The 18,221-nt window shown below is 36.7% G+C and overlaps 1 protein-coding gene across 1 annotated transcript; it reads left to right on the top strand.

Moving 5' to 3' along the window:
* Window positions 1-391: 391 nt before the first annotated feature.
* On the top strand, window positions 392-16,819 carry adgrl4 (adhesion G protein-coupled receptor L4). The gene is given in 16 exon segments (XM_008408101.2): window positions 392-674; window positions 1,007-1,156; window positions 6,279-6,428; window positions 7,007-7,156; window positions 7,393-7,463; window positions 8,335-8,514; window positions 9,778-9,961; window positions 10,095-10,205; window positions 10,796-10,995; window positions 13,365-13,544; window positions 14,279-14,482; window positions 14,684-14,904; window positions 15,321-15,387; window positions 15,526-15,617; window positions 15,816-15,984; window positions 16,125-16,819. Coding segments are annotated over 16 exon segments (2,274 nt in total). The 5' UTR covers window positions 392-628; the 3' UTR covers window positions 16,224-16,819.
* Window positions 16,820-18,221: the final 1,402 nt, after the last annotated feature.

The following is an 18,221-nucleotide window of genomic DNA, read 5'->3' as shown; positions in this document are numbered from 1 at the left end:
CAGCCCAACAATAACCCTATAAAACTGAAAATAGGAGCTGAAAATTCTGTCGCTGTTTGTTTTTTGTTTTTTTTCTTCTTCTTTTTTTTATAGCTTGCTTCAGCAGTAAGAGGCTAAAGGAAAGGCAGATGTCCAATCCTTTGTCTAAGAAACACTGAAACAGACACTGAAAGACACTCTGGACGCGCTGGAATGTGTGCGTGTGTAAATTTGTAAACCGTCTTTTTGCGGAAGGGAGGGGGGGTCGTCCTTCAGTGAACCCAGTCTGTGTTGTTTTGACCCATGTTTACATAGCCTTCTGTATGTGTTCCAATGAGAACAATGAGAAGGAAGGTACCAAAATGGCAATGCAAAGTCGAGCTGCAAATAACTCCACAAAAATGCGATTAAGTGTCAGGAGAATGTTTTCTGCTTATTTGTAGGGTAACGTAAAGTCGTGAAACAGTCTTTGTAGTCAACCGGTTGGTAAAAGGGGTCAGGATGCTTGTTTTTGAAAGCAGATTAAAGATCAGGACAGGAAGGGCCAGGTTTAGGGAAACAGGAAAACTGATGCAAGGAAACAGTCTATACGTCACCAGGCGGGCCGCTGCCTTCTGGACTGAAGAATAACCCAGTCCCAAAGTCAAGTATGGAGTCTCTGCTCAAGTCCCCAATGAAACTTCTACTTTTCGCAGGTAAGTGAGCTTCCTTGTTTTGTAGCATAATATAGATCTAAAACAAAGCTTCAATAACTAAGTCATTATGTTACTCATAAGTAGTTTTAGTAGTGACTTGTACTTGAGCTTACTAATAATAAATGTTAGCATTTTCCTTTAAAATTGATGATAGATAATTATGCTTCCATGTAAACTGACAATCAATGCCACACAAAAGACATTAGAAATTAATTTCTGTTACACTGGAGATAAACATCTTTAGATAAAAACCATCATCCTTTATTACTAAAGGATTAGRAATCTTGTGAGTTTAAATTGTTAATTGTCTTTTTGTATATTTCTYTTCACAGCATGGCTCTGGAGTCTAATGGACACTGGAAGCCTCTCTGATATTTGTGACTCTTGTCACTCAAAAGCTACATGTAAGACTCAGGATGGATTAAGCAAAGCCTGCATATGTAACTATGGATATACAGGAGATGGAATAAGAACTTGCAAAGGTGAACACACTCACACACATTCACCCATTTATTTGAGGGGGTTTAAAATGTTGTTTTCAAGTAAATCTGTTGCGGATATGTGGCTCGGAAGTCAGCACATTTTTTTTTTGTTCATACCAGAAAAGTCTTTCAGTTTGCACACATGTGGTTTAATTTAACAATTACTTTTCATCACAGTTGCTGAAACTCAAGTTGGTGATTAATTTTAACCTGTAAAAATGTACAAAAATCTGCATTCGTTATTTATTTTGAGCATCTTAAACCAGAGAAAAATCTAACATTTTTAATACTAACTTGTGTAGTTAAAACATTTTATTTGCATACATTTCATAAAAGGACACGTAACATATATAGAAAATTAGGCAAAGCTAAACATTTTCTGTTTTGTGTCAGTTAAGATGAACAAAGTTATTTCTACTTTCTAAATGTCAGAATTGTTGAGATTGTTTTACACAGATTTCCTTWGTAGAATTGCTTGTTTAACTGTATGGTTTTGCTCAAATGTTTTGCTGTCTTTCCACAAGCTGCTAGTGCAAGTTTTTGGTCTATTCTTTCTGACAGAACTGGTAACTTACTCAGGTTTKTAGACTTCCTGTCTCACATTATAACGCCCACAAATTATCGGAGTGTTATAATGGCCTCTCCAAAATGTCATCTTTGTTGCCCTGCGGTTGCATTCTTACTCATTTTTATGGTGTGCCCAGAATCAATGTCCATTTGAATTCAAATTCAATTCAAATTCTTTAGATATCTTAAAGGGAAAATTGTTGTTGTAACTCATGTTGTCCAAGGTTCTTCAAAGGGTTGTTGTTGACTCTTGTGGCTGGGGGCAGGGAGGACCCCCTGTAGCTGTCTGTATTACAGTGACTCTGAAGCGGCCTCTGACTGAAGACAGTTTGTTGTTATAAAGCAGTCTCATGAAGATGATGCTCATGGTTGTCCATAATGGACTTGATTTTGTGTTTGCACCTCATCCTCCAGTGGTTCCACAGTCATTCCCAAAATAGAACCAGACTTCTTTATCAGGTTGTTGAGTCTTTTTAGAGTACCTGGCTCTGATGCTGCTCTGCCAACAAATTATTTCTGAAGAGATTAAACTTGGATGGACTTACAGACCTGAGAAGTACAGTCTGCTCTGCGCTTTCTTGTAGATGGTCTTACTGTTGCATCTCCAGTTCTGTTCTCCAGATGAACACCAATGTTTTTATATCCCTCAACCACRTTCTCCCATGATGGAAATGTAGTTTAACCAAATCTTTATTTTCTTTTCCTTCTGCAAATGTCTGGAGTCTGACCTCTACTGGAAATCTGAAGTGTACAGAGTGAAAAGAAATGGTCAGAGTACCGTCCCCTGTGGTGCTCCTGCACTGCTGGGCACCTGATTAGACACACACTCTTTCTGTCTCAAAAATTGTGGTCTGTCTGTCAAGTACTCAGTGACCCAGGTGATTGTTGAGACCTCCACCTATATCCACTGGAGTTAGTTTCTTTTTTTTGAAAAAGCAACTCAGGCCAAATTATGATGCGCATGCACTTGAGAAAAAAACAAAAAACAAAAACATGATCTTAACATTGTAAAGAACAAAAACAATGTGTCGACAACTTAACTTCCTAGCTGACCTATTAAAATATTTAAAAATTCTCACAATTTTGCTTTCTACATGTTATTTCCATTTGAAGTCCAACAGATCACACATTGTTGTATTTTAGAATGRTGTTCTCATATTTGCAAGTTCCCCAATTTTCCTCCAAATGTGACAATAATCAGTATAGTGAACACTTACATTTCAGTATCATCAGACCCTGAGTGTATTTACAAATTGTAATTTGGCTTGTTCTGTTTTTGCAGTGATGATTTCTTCTTCACCACATGTCTACGTGGGGTTTGTTTCATGGTAGACAAAGACAGTTTCCTGTCAGGTTCTGCCAAAAATATTCACAAGGTCTTTTACTTTTGTTTTGAGATCAATACAACTTGTAATCCAAGGTGAACCAAGCCAGTCCAGAATTATCTTATTTGATTTATCGGTAAAAGTTGTTTTGGTGTCACACCAAGAAGCAGTGTGTTTGAGATGTGGTTTACAAGGCTGTTTCTATTTAAATTAAATATTTTAAAATAACCCAACAAAAGCTTAGAGAAGAAATTATATCATCATCATTAAATTGTGTAAAGGTATCGAAAACCCATTGTGTGTAAACTGATATTGTGGAAAGGGATAAACACAATCTGTAAAAAAAATTAGAAAATACAAGAAAAATGGTCATTTTAATTAACTGTCAGAAATAAAAGGTTGCTATAACTCCATATATTTTCCTGCTATTAAGGTGGTAATTAGAATTTGAATATGTATAGAATATAAATGTAGTTTAGCAAACCTTCAGAATATATTATACTCTATTATATTTTATGCATTTTTGATACCATATTTAAATTTTGAGAGACTGAGCACAGCTAGGAGAGACGCAATCTCCATGAAGCAGCTTTATTGGTCAAATATGTATCGCTGGCTCTGCCTTTTGGTTGACATTGTTCTTCCTGTTATGTTTCTGAGCTGTTTATAATTGCTGGAACTTTTTCCGCCCTGTTTCCTGACCAAATCAAAAGCACGAGCACAGTGTACGTAGAGTGATGGGCTTCTGAATTCTTTACCAACCAGGCAATTCACGATTTATATTCCCTCAGGGAACACATTTTAAAACTAAGATCAAGCTGCCAGTACAGTTATCCTTTTCAAGATGGTAAGGGAATTTATGAAAAATTAACAGGATGTATTGAAAATTAATCAAAATTTTGCCTTTTTTCACATTGCATCTTAAAAGTGTGTTTTGGGGGATTGTATGTGATAGACTCACATAAAGTATGGTGCACAGTTGGAAAGTGGAATGAAATGGTTTTCATATTTTATGAAAAAAAAAAAAATCTTTTTGGATTTTTATTTGCCAACTTCTTGGCAAATAAAAATCCCTTTCCTTAAATTCCATAATTATGTATCACTGTATCTCTACAACACAAAATCCCAATAAAGTACATTGAAGATTCAGGTTCATATCCTGACTAAATGTTAAAAAGTTGAAGGAATATGAACACAGTTCGCATCGGGGTGATCACATCAGGGTGAGTCAAAAATCATGTGACATCTTTGTGTTGGTCACCTCCTYYAGAGGAATAGAGGATTTCCTTTACCGGACATGTTTTGTGCAAAAGGTACAGGGAAGTGGAAGAGCAGAGTATTCATCACATCCAGGCAAAGCACAGGTCCCAGTAGGTCATTTTACAATAAACTGTGGAGCGCAACAAGGATGATGTGTTTGAAAATAAGGCTGAAACAGCACTTTCTCTAATGAGTGAGCAGCCACCACATCCACAGCAAGCTGCCCATCGGCTGCTTTTTACACCTGAACAGAAATACGAATGCTTGGAAGTCATTTGAGTCAACTGGAATTGAATAAATCATAAGATTCCACAGATAAAAATAGGAAATATTGCTGCCAGCCAACAACTTCATTTCAAACTAAGACTAATTGGAGGTTCAAGTCTTTTAAAAGGCTGAATACTTGTGTAGGACAATTCTTTGCTTGTTGTAATTTATGGTGCTATTTTTGGACTTGAAACAGTAATCTCAAAATGAGCTGCTTTTTGTGAGTTCCTAATGATTACCATCACTTTTTTTGTTGTCAAAAAGCAGGCACACTGTAATAGGCTGGTCATGTTGCATTAAAGCTCAGCAGTCAGTAAGATATTAATTTACTGTGGAAGAGGCAGAAACAAGATTTGGATATCTCAGCAGAGTAAAATGCAAATCCTACGTCAAAACAAACTGCTTTTTAATGAGGAAAAAGACAAGTGCGCGATAAGGCTGCATATTGGCCATATTATTACTGGTTACAATATGAAGCCGAGAAAAACTTAGCGGCGATGTGACATGTACAGATGCTGACACRTCCAGTGGGAAATAAAGCGGTTTATTACTGATACTTGATTTTCTTTTTGTTTTACAAATCTGAGAAGGTTGGTGTACATTTGTGTTCAACCATCCTGASAAAATGATTTGTCAAGCTGCCTCCCACTCTTGATCTTTTTATAATGTGTCACTATCAGCTTTTGACATTTGGAGACTGAACAGTTTCCCCATTGCACTGCAGCTCGGATTATTTTTAGCGTCATTGTCCTGCTAGAGCATTCTTGCTCCCTCATATAGATTTTATAGCTGGGATTGCCCGGTATTTAGCTGTTTTCATTGTCCAATAAATTCTGAACAGTTTCAAGTTGAAGACAAGTATTCCCACAGCCTGAGGTACAACCACCATGTTTAACAGAGAGGGTGGTGTGTTAAAGATAAGCTGTTGTGCTGGTTTTATGTCATATAAAGTAAAATGTGTGGGWGAGAGAAAGTTTCATTTCAAGCTCTTTTGACCAAAACACCTTCTTTCACTCCTGCATAGCTTGAGACAAAATTGAAATCAAATATCTTCAAGATTTTTTTAGACAGTAACKTTCTTCTTCCTATTCTTCYATGAAAGTCCRATTTATGGAGATTTGGACTAATAGCTGTCTTATTAACAGATTATTCCACCTGAGCGATACTTTTCTCCAGCTTCTCCATAGTTCACATGGGATTRAATTACACAACTATGTACTATATCACTTGACTTCTAAAAGCACATTATTTTAATTATGTACTTTTATAATGTGTATAATAATAACAATATTAAAATTATTGTTATTATAATGTGCAATAATGACAATAATTATGTTATTATTGTAGAAATAACATCATTAATAATGAGTGACAGAATAAAGGGGTGCTGTTTACTTGTTTTAGATTTTAATTTACAAAAAATAATTTTGAAAACCTTTTTATTTTTTCCATTTCAAAATTGTGCACCTCTTTGTGTTATTATGTACTGTAAAGCTGCAATGCAATACTTGAAAATGAGAGATTATGATGTGGAAAAAATGCAAAAAAAAAAAAAAAAAAAAAAAAAGCACTTGGAACTTAAACAGTTTTAAACTGCTTTGTAAACCTACCAAAATATTTCACTGCCATTCCTCCTACAAATCCGTTGTGTAATTGTAAATTATTCTAATTATCCAATTGTCTACTCTGTCTTCTCACCTCAGATGACAATGAATGTCAGAATGTGACAAACATCTGCGGGGACAGGGGCCAGTGCACAAACACAGAGGGTAGCTACTACTGCACATGCATCCCTGGATACAAATCGACTGGAGATGACCAGTTCCAGCCCAATGATGGCACTGGATGCACAGGTAATCTCACGGGAAGTTTGTAAATGTGTAAAAACAAATAAAAAAAACAAAAAATCTTACACAGGGATCTGTAGCTTAAACTAACCCGTACTCTCAGAGGACCTCAGTACAAGAACCCAACACGAATGTGCGGTTACCTCACAGCTGCGAGGACGTGAGGTCTGCATGAATGTGTGAACTGTTTTCTTTCTCACTGGAGAGAGGAAGATAAATATGTTGGAGGAGATTTTTTTTTTTTTTCCTCTTCAGCCTCTTGCTACTTCTTTCCCATCTGCTGCCCCGAGAAACCATCTGAGATGTTTTGTTTATTTTGCACCAGGAAAAAAATCAGCACCTTTATTGTTAAGCTGCAGACTGAAGAATTCCTGCAGAAACTCAACCGGATGTCAGGGAAACATGCTGCAGACGAGTTCTGAATATCTAGCTGCAAAAGATGCTTACAAGAGTTTACTGCTTCGAGGTTTATCGGTCACTGACAAAAATGTAAAATAAATGATCTAGAAGCAGGTTTTATTCTACGGTGGTGTTGCTTATATTGTGGTTTGATTAAAGCTCTCTGTCTTATTTGCATCCTTTAGATGTTGATGAATGTGAGTCAGAACTGGTCTGTGGCCCAAACTCACGTTGCCATAATACAAATGGATCTTTCTATTGCTCCTGTAACCGTGATTACATCTCAACTTCAGGCGATAAACACTTTCATCCAGCAAAAGGTGCAAGATGTAAAGGTTGGTATGAGAATTCAAGAACTCGCACAAAAGCATGCAGCAGCAGTCCTTTGATATGTATCTTCTTTCATCCTATTTCTTAGTTTCTTCAACACAATTTTAACTTTCTTTGATGATTTGCTGTGTAACATATTGACGGATCGTAAAAATTTCAGGTTTCATCAGTGCAAACTGAGGAATGTGATACTATGCTTTCTGAAACCTTATTTTTTCATAAGTAAAATTGTTGTTTTCAGAACATCCTCAAAAAGATTGCCATGACAACATTGGATGCATGACACAGGCTGTTAACAAAACACTCGAAAATGTAAGTACCCCTCTGTACAGGGACAGTAAAACTAGACATGATAAAGCTGCCCCCTGTTGGAGAGACTGAGGAGTAACACAAGGCAGAACAAATTAAAGCCACGTTATGTACTGCAATGTGCATCATCAGACTCTGGGATGCAAAAATGATCTGCRATTCCAACCTGCAGCTCTCAACCCTTGGTTGTGCTTTAGAAATAACACTGCATCCATTTGGAAACATGAAATCACATTCCAAAGACAGCTTCAGTTGAATTGTGGCTGACTGCAAGTATAGTGAAAGGAACAAATGAACTGTTTTGCAAGAAATAGGGCTAATGTATGGGAAACTGATCATTTAAATTGAAATTTGGTTTTAAAAATKAACATAATTAAATTCTCACATTTAGATCAGATTTCAGCTGCACTAAAGCATCTTTATATTCTTACCGCAGGATTACTGGCTATGGGATCAATAACTTTAGTATGTGTGACTATCAAAATTTATACAATCTACATTTGAATCAGTAAATGTGTTAATTATAGATACCTGTGTATGTTTGTTTTATGTGTACTAATTCACATATTTTAAATCAATTTGGAATATACAAATTCATCACAAATAACGCAAAAATAAGCTGCTTCTTGTTCCCAGAAACCAACCAAGCTATTTTATAGATAACAAAAAATAAGTTAAAAATTCTTTCAAGTTTAAATCACACTTCACCCACCGGTGCAATATAATGTAAAGATATTCACGAAGAAGCCTCCGGCAGAAATTTGTACATATATATTACCGAGCTATCTGCAAGTTTCAACATACTGAAAAGATTGGAAGTCATTGAAAGTTTAACGGCATTCAGATGTCAAAAAGCACCTCTCTCCCACTTTAGATGAGGAACCTCACGGAGCCACAAAGCCTGCTGAGAGAAATTGCCAACAGGACGTCTGGTGAACTTACCTCAGTGGAAGTGATCGCATATGTTGAGGCCTTGAGTCGATCCGCATCAACACTGGCTGCTGTGGAGAAGGATTACACTGTCAAACCATCTGCCGTCAACTCCACTCTTTCAGTAGGCTCTGTTTACCATTGTTGTTTCTCAGTCAACACTTGGAGCTTTGCCGAAAYAGCAGCCGCGTTTTGAACTGGTTTAAAAGAACAACTTCTGCTACATGTGCCCTCTATGAAGACTTGCAGTCTCAAATCACTGGATGATTTGAGACTGCAAGTGAGACGTTGCAAAGGTGTTTATAACCCCTTGAACTTTCACATTTTGCTGTGTTACAGCCACAAGCGTCAACATATTTTTTGTGGTAGTTATCTTTACTGACAATAATCACGAAGGAAACAAGCACCTTTGTGTGGAAAATCAGCTAAATGTAGTGCCTGATTTTGGTGCAGAAGGTAAAAGTTTAATAGTTTTCAGTATTTCTGTTTTTGGGAAGAAAATCTAAATTGTGAAGTGTGCATTTGCATTCAGCTCCCTTTACTCTCATCCAGTTAAGCCTATTGCCTTCAGAAGTCACATATTTAGTAAATGGGCTGTCAGTCGCATATGCTGTTTGCCAGAAGCCAAGTTAAGTACACAGCAAATGTGGAAGAGGGCGCTCTTCCACATTGAAATRAGAGCAAGATTCTACTTTCTGGTCTATATGAAAATAGCTTTATATTGGGGAAAAGCAGCATTATAGATCACCTTATACACACTATTTTCACCCTAATACATGGTAGTGGTAGTTTAATACTGTGAGGCTGTTTTTCTTCAGCAAAGAAAAACAACTGACAGGAATACAAAGGGAGCGCCACAGAAGAGTTGTGATGAGGGTTGAAGTAATATAATGGCYGGGTGTGGCAAGACCTGAAGAAATATGTTTACACATWTTCTCCCTCCAGTTTTGCTGACCTTGAACAGGCCGCAAACTTCAGTCTTTATTATGTGCAAAGCCTGTAGARACATATCTCAAATGATCTGCATGGGTATATTTACCAAAATGTGTGTGGTTCTGCCATGTATTGACAGACAGGCCTTTGATGCAAATACATGCCACACTTTTCAGACTTTTATTTTGTAAACCATGCATCCATTTTCTTCCACTGCACATTGTTATGTTTGTGYCACTAAAAGAATGTGGGAAATTTAAGGAATACCTTTGCATTGCATAATGTAATACAKAAACACCTGGAGGCCCCATTTTTTAAACTGTTTTTTTTTATTGCCTCTCTTTATAGCTATAATCAAAATAAAGATGGCTGTTGCGTTTAAACCGCAACAAAAATTACATCGCAGCACAAACAAACATTACATCCTCATATCATAAAAATTCTTGTCAAACAGAAATTAGTGAAAGCAGTGAACAATCTGGTGGAGAAGGATGAACTGGTGGCTTGGAACAGAATGAAAGAGGAGCGGCGTGAACACACCATCACCAAGCTGCTGCATGTTGTTGAAGAAAGCGCTCTGTCGTTGGGCTCCAACCACAAAACTCCAACTGAGCTCCAAATCAAAGCATCTGAATTGGGTGAGGCAACTGTGACTGCAGAGAGTCTCAAAATGCTCTCACTTATACGAAACTGTTAATCCTCAGGTGTATATTTAGATATTACTGACTCTTTTTTTTTTATTATTATTATTATTCTTTTTGTCCTCTGCAGAACTGAAACTCTTCACCTTTGATGCTTCTCAAACAAAGTCTACACTTTCTGTTTCATTGGGAGGAGATCGCATAACCCTGAACCAAAAGACGAAACCAGAGAAAATAAGCGGTAAAGATGCTAACTTTCACCGTATGAAGCAGAAAGTCACTCTGTCATGAACAAATACTTTCCCTCTTACAAGCTTCTTCTGTTTTTGTTTTGTTTTTTTGTCACCGTCATTCTTGTTAAATGTTTTGTTCATTTGTRGATAATGGCTCTCAGTGTGATTTGCCGTGGTCTAAAAGCCTAAAAATTTATTTTTTTATTTTTTACCATTTCCAGACTGATAAGTGGTTAATGAACTGARCATATAAAGTTTCTTACTACTTAGACCTAAACTTAGAGTGCCTTTACACTAGAGCCACTTTTACTAACAAGGAAACACTGCCATGCAGATCAGAAGGTCCCTGTCCCAGGAGTTCATTGGAATGTGGSAACTAAAATCAAAATATTAAAAATATCATTGAAAAGGCATATCATGGATCCACATTAAAAAAGTCATTCTCACAGTTTATCCCAGAGAGCCTTGAGTGATGAGACAATTTTCTACTATAAAACTATAGGTGCTGACTGGCTTTCTTCACCTAGCTAAAAGTTTGACGAGCAGTACAGTAAGTTTCACTCCGTCTTGTCTTTTTTCTGCTTGTTTTGTCCATCAGGAAGCGTGTCAGTGGTGTTTGTGCGATATGACAGCATCAGTGACATCCTGAAGCCGAGCAGCGACCCAGGTGTCACTGACTACTCGCGCTACGCAGGAACTGGGGAAATCACTGTCAACTCCCAAGTCATGGCAGCAGCAGTCAAACCTGCTGACGTTTACCAACTTGACCATGTCACCTTCACTCTAAGGCACAACGAGGTAAAAAAAATCGAGCAGAGTGCTGATGCCAGTTACATTGTTATTTCCGTCCTCTCATATCCTGCTGTCCTTTTAAAATGWACTCCAGTGGAGTTTGTGAGTAATGAAGCGAATGCCACAGAGGAGTCTCTTTTTCCTAAAAATRTTGACTTGCTGGTTTTTGTTATTCTTCATAAAAAAGGGTTCGGAGACAAACTCGTTCAAGATCGCATGAACGTATTTTCCGCACTATAAGGCACACCTAAAATCCTTCAATTCCCTCAACAACCGACAGTGCTCCTTATAATCCGGTCCGCCTTATATCTGGACCAATACTGAGCCACAACAGGTCTAGCAACTACGGTAAGCAGCCGTGGATTTCATTTCGTCCGTAGAAGAAGAAGYGCGCGGTGCATGCTGGGATAGTTGTCAGAATGCTGGTTTGTTAATAAAGTTTGACTGACCCATCTACCTACCGACCTGATAATCAGGTCGTCTGCAGATCATTTAGCACCACGTTCTCCACGAACATGCTGTGCACGAATGGAGAAGGGTGACCATTGTCCGGCCACGCACCVGCMCAGTTGCGGAAGACTCTCCTTGCCGACCGAGGAGGTGGGGAGGCRGGGAAGAGAGACAAAGACTGCGGCGGCAGCGTGTCGGTTGGTCTGTTTTACCCAGAAAGCATTTGGGCACAATATCGCAACCCCAACACCGTGAGTGAAACAATGACTGGGGCAGCCTACTATATAAAGTACTCGGGGACCACTTCTTTATTATTACACATCCACATTTGTATGGGACGGGTGGCAACCTTAACTGTACTGTCTATTCTATGCGCCTTATAATGCGGTGCGCCTTATATATGAAAAAAGTTTTAAAATAGGCCATTCTTTGAAGGTACGCCTTATAGTGCTAAATTAAAATAAAACCTGTAATGTGTTAAAGATTCAGAGCTGTATTAAAATGTAAACTAAAACAAACAAAGAAAACAAAGAATTAAAACCTGCCAAAATAATAAAAATGAAACATTTTTAACAGAGAYTACATGTACAAAGGCAAATACTACAGAGACAAGAAAGCTTTACAAGCTGCATCGACAAAGGCTACAGTGCTGCATCTCGAAATGAAACAAAAACTAAAAATGGATGTGAAATGTTGAAACAAGATGACAAAATGATAACAAAAAAATACTAGAAATCAAAGTGAAACATTTACAAAAATAGACMACAAAAGTGCTAGAGAATAATACAAAATGTCAACAACAAACGGCAACAAAAAGATGAACCACTACCACAAAGAAAATCAAAATCGGCTACAAAGGAAATCAAAAGAAGAACAAAAAGAGACAAAGAAAGCAAGGAGAGACACAGCAAGTGATTGACGGGTGCAAATAATTAACAAGATATAGCAAACAACCAGAAACACATACAAAATGAGAAAAGAATTGATAATACAAGAGAGGCAAAGTGTAACTTTTTTCAGACTTGCCACTCTGTCAGAGACGCTCTCCTACATTTTTATTTAAGTGGTTCAAGGCCTGTGATGTGTTACTTTACCTGTGAAAAAAAAAAATCATTACATTTCACTTCTGCAACTTGAAGCTATCATTTTTGTGTCAGTTGGACATTTATGAAAGGTAAATTAATCTTGTTTTAGTCAGTTCTTATCTCACATTAATATTGGGCTGCATTTYTCATCCTCCAGTCTTTTTTGGCCTCAAGATTTACGTTAAAGTCAAATTTAACCTCAACTTAGCATCTTAGACCATCTTTCTTGTAAAACACAAACAAAGGTGAAAAAACTGGGTGTAATGAGATAAATTACCCTGAAAGTTAATGTTCTTCTATTTTCTTTTTAGATAATTAAAATGTATGAAAATGTAATATCATTATTTTTGTTGGCCCCTAGAGGTTTAAACCCAATGAAGGTGGTGTTGATTTATGCTGAAGAGGGAAAATTATATTTAAATTGCCTTTAAAGATGAACAACCAATAATTTCAGTGACATTCCTTCCTTGTTTGGTATTTTACACAGAAATACAAAAGAAATTAACRTGTTCCAAATTTTTACTCATTTACATTTTTTATTAGATATYAATCTAACAAAATGTATATTGCTGAGAAAAAAATKAAAGAGGTAATATTTAAAATAAAATCATCGAAGCCAAAAGCTACGCATTGAAATTATCTGTAAAACTCGGGTGGTGCATTGTCATAAAACTGAGTCACTCAGTCAAATGACTGAAGCAGTCATCTGCAATGCCATTTTGATGAGACCTGCACAATCAGTTTTTATGTGGCATCACCACGCACCGCAGTGGTAAAACTAATAAAAACAGCCTCTTCCAGAGTGATAACACCTGCTCTGCTTCTCCTCTGTCCCCAAAGCCCATCAACACCAAAGTTGATGTGACAAAGTGCGCATTCTGGGAGTATGAAGTGGGCAGCCTGCAGGGTCACTGGTCCACTGAAGGCTGCAAGACTCTCCACGTTRGCAGCAACGCAACCGACTGCTCCTGCAATCATCTCACACACTTTGCAATCCTCATGTCATCTGGAAGAGCTAATGTGAGTAATGTTGTTCTTCAATACACGACTAAAGGTTTCCCTGTTTAATTTGTCCTCAACGTGTTAAGTTTAGTGCAGCTTGAAATTATGTTTCTCATTCTTACTTTGTTGAGCCGTCAATGTTTGAAATATTTGAAGAGGCAGTTCCTTTCCTTTAAGAAGCCTGATTTGATATATACCTAACCCTACGAGTTTCTCAGACTCGTTAGGGTGAGGATTTTTTTAATTATTTTTGTTAAGTATGATTATTTGTGTACAGTGTTTTTTGTTCTGCAGATTAGCTTTTCTAAAACACGCCCTTCTTAAAGCTGAAACATTAAAACATTGAGAAATKTAACTAAAAACGAAGACGCTTGCTATTTTTCCAAAGGCAATACTGTTTTACTGCACTCTGTGGAGTCTTAGACCAGTAAGGGGTTTTCATAATTATTATAACTGTAGTTTTAATTGCAGATGTGAACATAAATTTGTGACAAAGTACATTCTTTGGAAACACGGACTAAGCAAAATCAGGGCATTTAAACTCAAATGAATAATTCAACAGAGCTTTTTTTTTTTTCCTGATTTTTTAAAACCAATATAAACCCAACATGTCTACAAGCTGGCATATCGGGGTAACCTCTGCCTACATCTATGTTATATGAAGCGATTCCAGGCAGAAAATACAACAAATTACAACTCCAGCATACCATGAAACTGCGAATGAAACACCTCCCTTTCCATTTGCTTCCCAGCTGGCAGTCCACAATACCATCCTGACCCGGATCACCCAGCTGGGGATGATCATCTCCCTCATCTGTTTGTCCTTGTGCATCTTCACCTTCTGGTTCTTCAGCGAGATCCAGAGCACCAGAACCACCATACACAAGAACCTGTGCTGCAGCCTGTTTATGGCTGAGTTCATCTTCCTTGTGGGGATCAACATGAACTCACACAAGGTGTGAAGGCACTTGAAGAGCAGAGATAGTCATCTGTCTGACGATCCTGCAATAACATCTGCATTTTATTTATCTATTTWTTTTTWTTTATCTACACATAAAAACACAAATTAGATGTTGGAAGTGTGTTGCAGATTTATAAATCTCCCTCATTCAGTACTTGTAAAATATCTCTCTGTCTCTTGTCTCTTTTCCTTGCAGCTGTTCTGCTCTGTGATTGCAGGGATGCTGCACTATTTCTTTCTTGCAGCCTTCGCCTGGATGTGCATTGAGGGCATTCATCTGTATTTAATAGTCGTCGGTGTCATCTACAACAAAGGCTTTCTGCATCGGAACTTTTACATCTTCGGCTATGGGAGCCCTGCAGTCGTGGTGGCAATTTCAGCGACACTCGGCTCAAAGTATTACGGCACAGACAGAGTGTAAGCAGCAATAAATAATTTTTGTGTTTTTTTTTCACCAAATTTGTGGAGCAACAAATAACAAACTTGCAATTTGCTCTTTGTAAATGATGTAGATTTGTTTTTATAGCACTGTAAATACATAAAATCATTAGATGACAAGTAACCAAAATTAGATCTGGTAGACAAGGCTAACAATAGACATTAGACAGTCGTGTCAAATATGTATGTATGTATGTATGTATGYAWRYMAMWMMMAASAWASWTAMWWAWAAAWRMARRYWRWTKWTTKTTTTTTTTTWATTTTAGAAGTTTCTCTTTCTGTACTATTGTTTTTAACCTAAATACTAATAATTATAAAAATACAAACAGTAAACAATTTGTTGTTGCTATTTTTAAAAAGCACCAATATYATTTTCTCAAACCTTGTTTTTCAGGTGTTGGCTGAGTACAGAAAATCACTTTGTGTGGAGCTTCATTGGTCCTGCATGTTTAATTATTCTGGTAAAAATATGAAAGAGATGTATCAGCAATAAACTGAATATGTCGAAGCATTAATTCCACAAACAGAAGTTGTTTCTCTGATAAATATTCATTGGACTCATTTCATGTTTGTTGTGTTTGCCTTGTTTCAAACTAAAGGTTAATCTTTTGGCCTTTGGAGTAATTATCTACAAGGTGTACCGGCACACCGCTGTGAAAAAGCCTGAAATCAGCCACTATGAAAACATCAGGTAGGAATATTTATTTTTATGTAGGTCAAAAACAACAACARCAGCAAAAAAACTTAAATAGAGTTCTTAGCTGATGGATTAGTAGGATGCATTGCTCTGTTASAATGATGTATTATAAATAGGTTATTTTTTCACTTTAAAAAAAGGAAGCTTTGAGCGCTGTGCGCAGGCCAGTTAAATCAGTAATGTTCCCGGCAGGTCCTGTGCCCGTGGCGCTATGGCTCTGCTGTTTGTGCTCGGCGCCACCTGGACTTTTGGAGTACTGCATATTCTCCATGAAACCACACTGACGGCTTATCTGTTTACCATAACCAACGCTTTCCAAGGGATGTTTATCTTCATCTTCCTTTGTGTGCTGTCCAGAAAGGTAAGGTTCTTCCGGCCGTTCTTTGTTTTTTTTTTTCTTTTCTTTCTTCTGTCTTTCTTTTTCAGTGAGAGTCATATCAAAACTCTGGGTTTAAGTCAACATGTTGTATTGATGTAAACCTTTTTCTGCTTTTCTTTCAGATTCAGGAGGAATACTACAGACTTTTCAAAAATGTTCCCTGCTGTTTTGAATGCCTAAGATRAAACCTGTCAGCTAAAGCTCAAGCGTCTGAAATTTAACAATAATATTTGACAGTACAGATCCGTGATATCTTGTGTTTTTTTTGTTTTTTTTATCATTGGGAAGAAAATACAAATGTCTGATGAATGTAGCATTTGCAGATTCAAAATATTCTTGGTTTTGTGTATAAATACTAATGATATATATGCTTTTATCTGATCACATCACAATCTTAATTCAGTGCAGTTAAACAAGTTGTTTTTTTTTTAGCTTTTTCTTTTCAAAACCATGTTTTAAAAGATAAGTGGCTGTACTTTTTTATTAAGTTTTTTCTTAGACATGTTTTCACCTTTACTTCTGAAAGTAATTTTTTTATTGCTAATTTTTATAATTAATTAGTACATCATATAGAGAAATGTGTCAATGTACACATTGCTGCCAAACGCCGTCAAAGCATAGCATTGTTCTGATTTTATTGGCCAATAGCTCCCTCTACTGGACATGATGAGAAACCTCGAATGGATCATAACTCGTATTTTGAGTCACAAATTATTAGAATTTTTTAACTGTCATAAGCTGTATGCTTGAGAATAATATTTTTTTTATAAAAAACTTTTTTTTCAAATTAAGAATAAATAAAAACGTTTAAAAAGCAGTCTTATAAATGATGTGCCTTGAACTGTATAAATAAATTGGAAGTTTGACCTTTTTAGTCATTTTACAAATCAGTCAAGATCAACATAATCTGTCTTTTTACATAAAAACAACAAAAACAAATAAATATTGGTTACACCTCAAACACATTGAACATAAAGTATATGTAAAAGCAMTGAAGTCCTCAGGACTTCAGTGAAGAAAATATGCAAACGGTTCTTCCAGATAAACAGTAACTCTGAACATACTGCCAAATTAAGTACAGAGTTCTTTAAGAAGACTTTGGTCAATGTTTTCCTCCTCACCTTAATGTTAGTTATTCATTTAGATGGAGTAAAATGTGATACAAATTTAAAAATCATTTTCTGCCACTGCAGCAGGACCACAAAACGCTTCATGTATAGATTTTCTTTATTTCTTTTTTGTTTTGTTTAGTCAAAATTAACTGACTTCTCACACACCTATCGGAGCCAATAAAATCCAGAAGTAGATATAATCACTTTATTACCACAATTAAGTACACAACATGGACTAATTCTTTTTTGCATAAAATTATGGGGTTGAGTGTTTAAAGCTATTAGAGTTATGACAGAAAAACCTCCAACTAGAAATCCTTGGTCAGAGTTATAATACATTGTGAAACTGAGTTAATCCTTCCCGAGTGATCAGAAATGATTGAAGCTAATATACATATATTGTAMGCTTCAATCATGTCATTTCTGTCACACTTGAGCATCAATAAACTACCGTCTATAAGAATATAGAGGCTCAGAAGAGCTTTAATTTTCGGGTTCATCTTAATCTGTGTGTTCTCTTTTTTTTATAAGGGTATCTTTTGGTATGATGCATTGAAGTGTCATTTGTCACTAAAGCAAAGTTAAATAATATACATGCTCTTCTTGGTTCTCAGTCTACATGCGTCAAAAATCTGCTCTCAGCGCCCTCTTCTGGCTAATATTAACCCTCCTGTTATGTTGCAGGTCAAATTGGCTCGTTTTAAAGTTTAAAATTTTTTTTTAAAAAGTTGGAAGTATTTTATTTTTGGCATGAAACTTTTTCTATTTGTCTTAATAGGAGCACTCTACATATAAATTGAAAATGTATTCATTTTACACATTTGTAACCCCCCCTGCGTCTACATATTACATAGATACTGTCCGGGTCAATTTGACCAGGTGAAGATCAAAAAACGTCCAATTCTATATGTTTCCTTGCAGCTATGGACCATATTTCACCAAACACACACACATACACACATACACACACACAAACCCACTTTCTCACTATTCTCTTTACTTCATTAGGAAACTGCGAGAAAAGATGTTCAGACAATTTTTGAGGGGAATCTTTTCTGTTCCCGAGGCTAAACTCCACCCACACTGAGTGGACACTCAGCAGAAGTG

This window comes from Poecilia reticulata, linkage group LG4, assembly GCF_000633615.1.
Source record: "Poecilia reticulata strain Guanapo linkage group LG4, Guppy_female_1.0+MT, whole genome shotgun sequence".
NCBI lineage: Eukaryota > Metazoa > Chordata > Actinopteri > Cyprinodontiformes > Poeciliidae > Poecilia > Poecilia reticulata.
The sequence above is the reverse complement of the archived record's forward strand: the minus strand, read 5'-3'. Positions and strand labels throughout refer to the sequence as shown.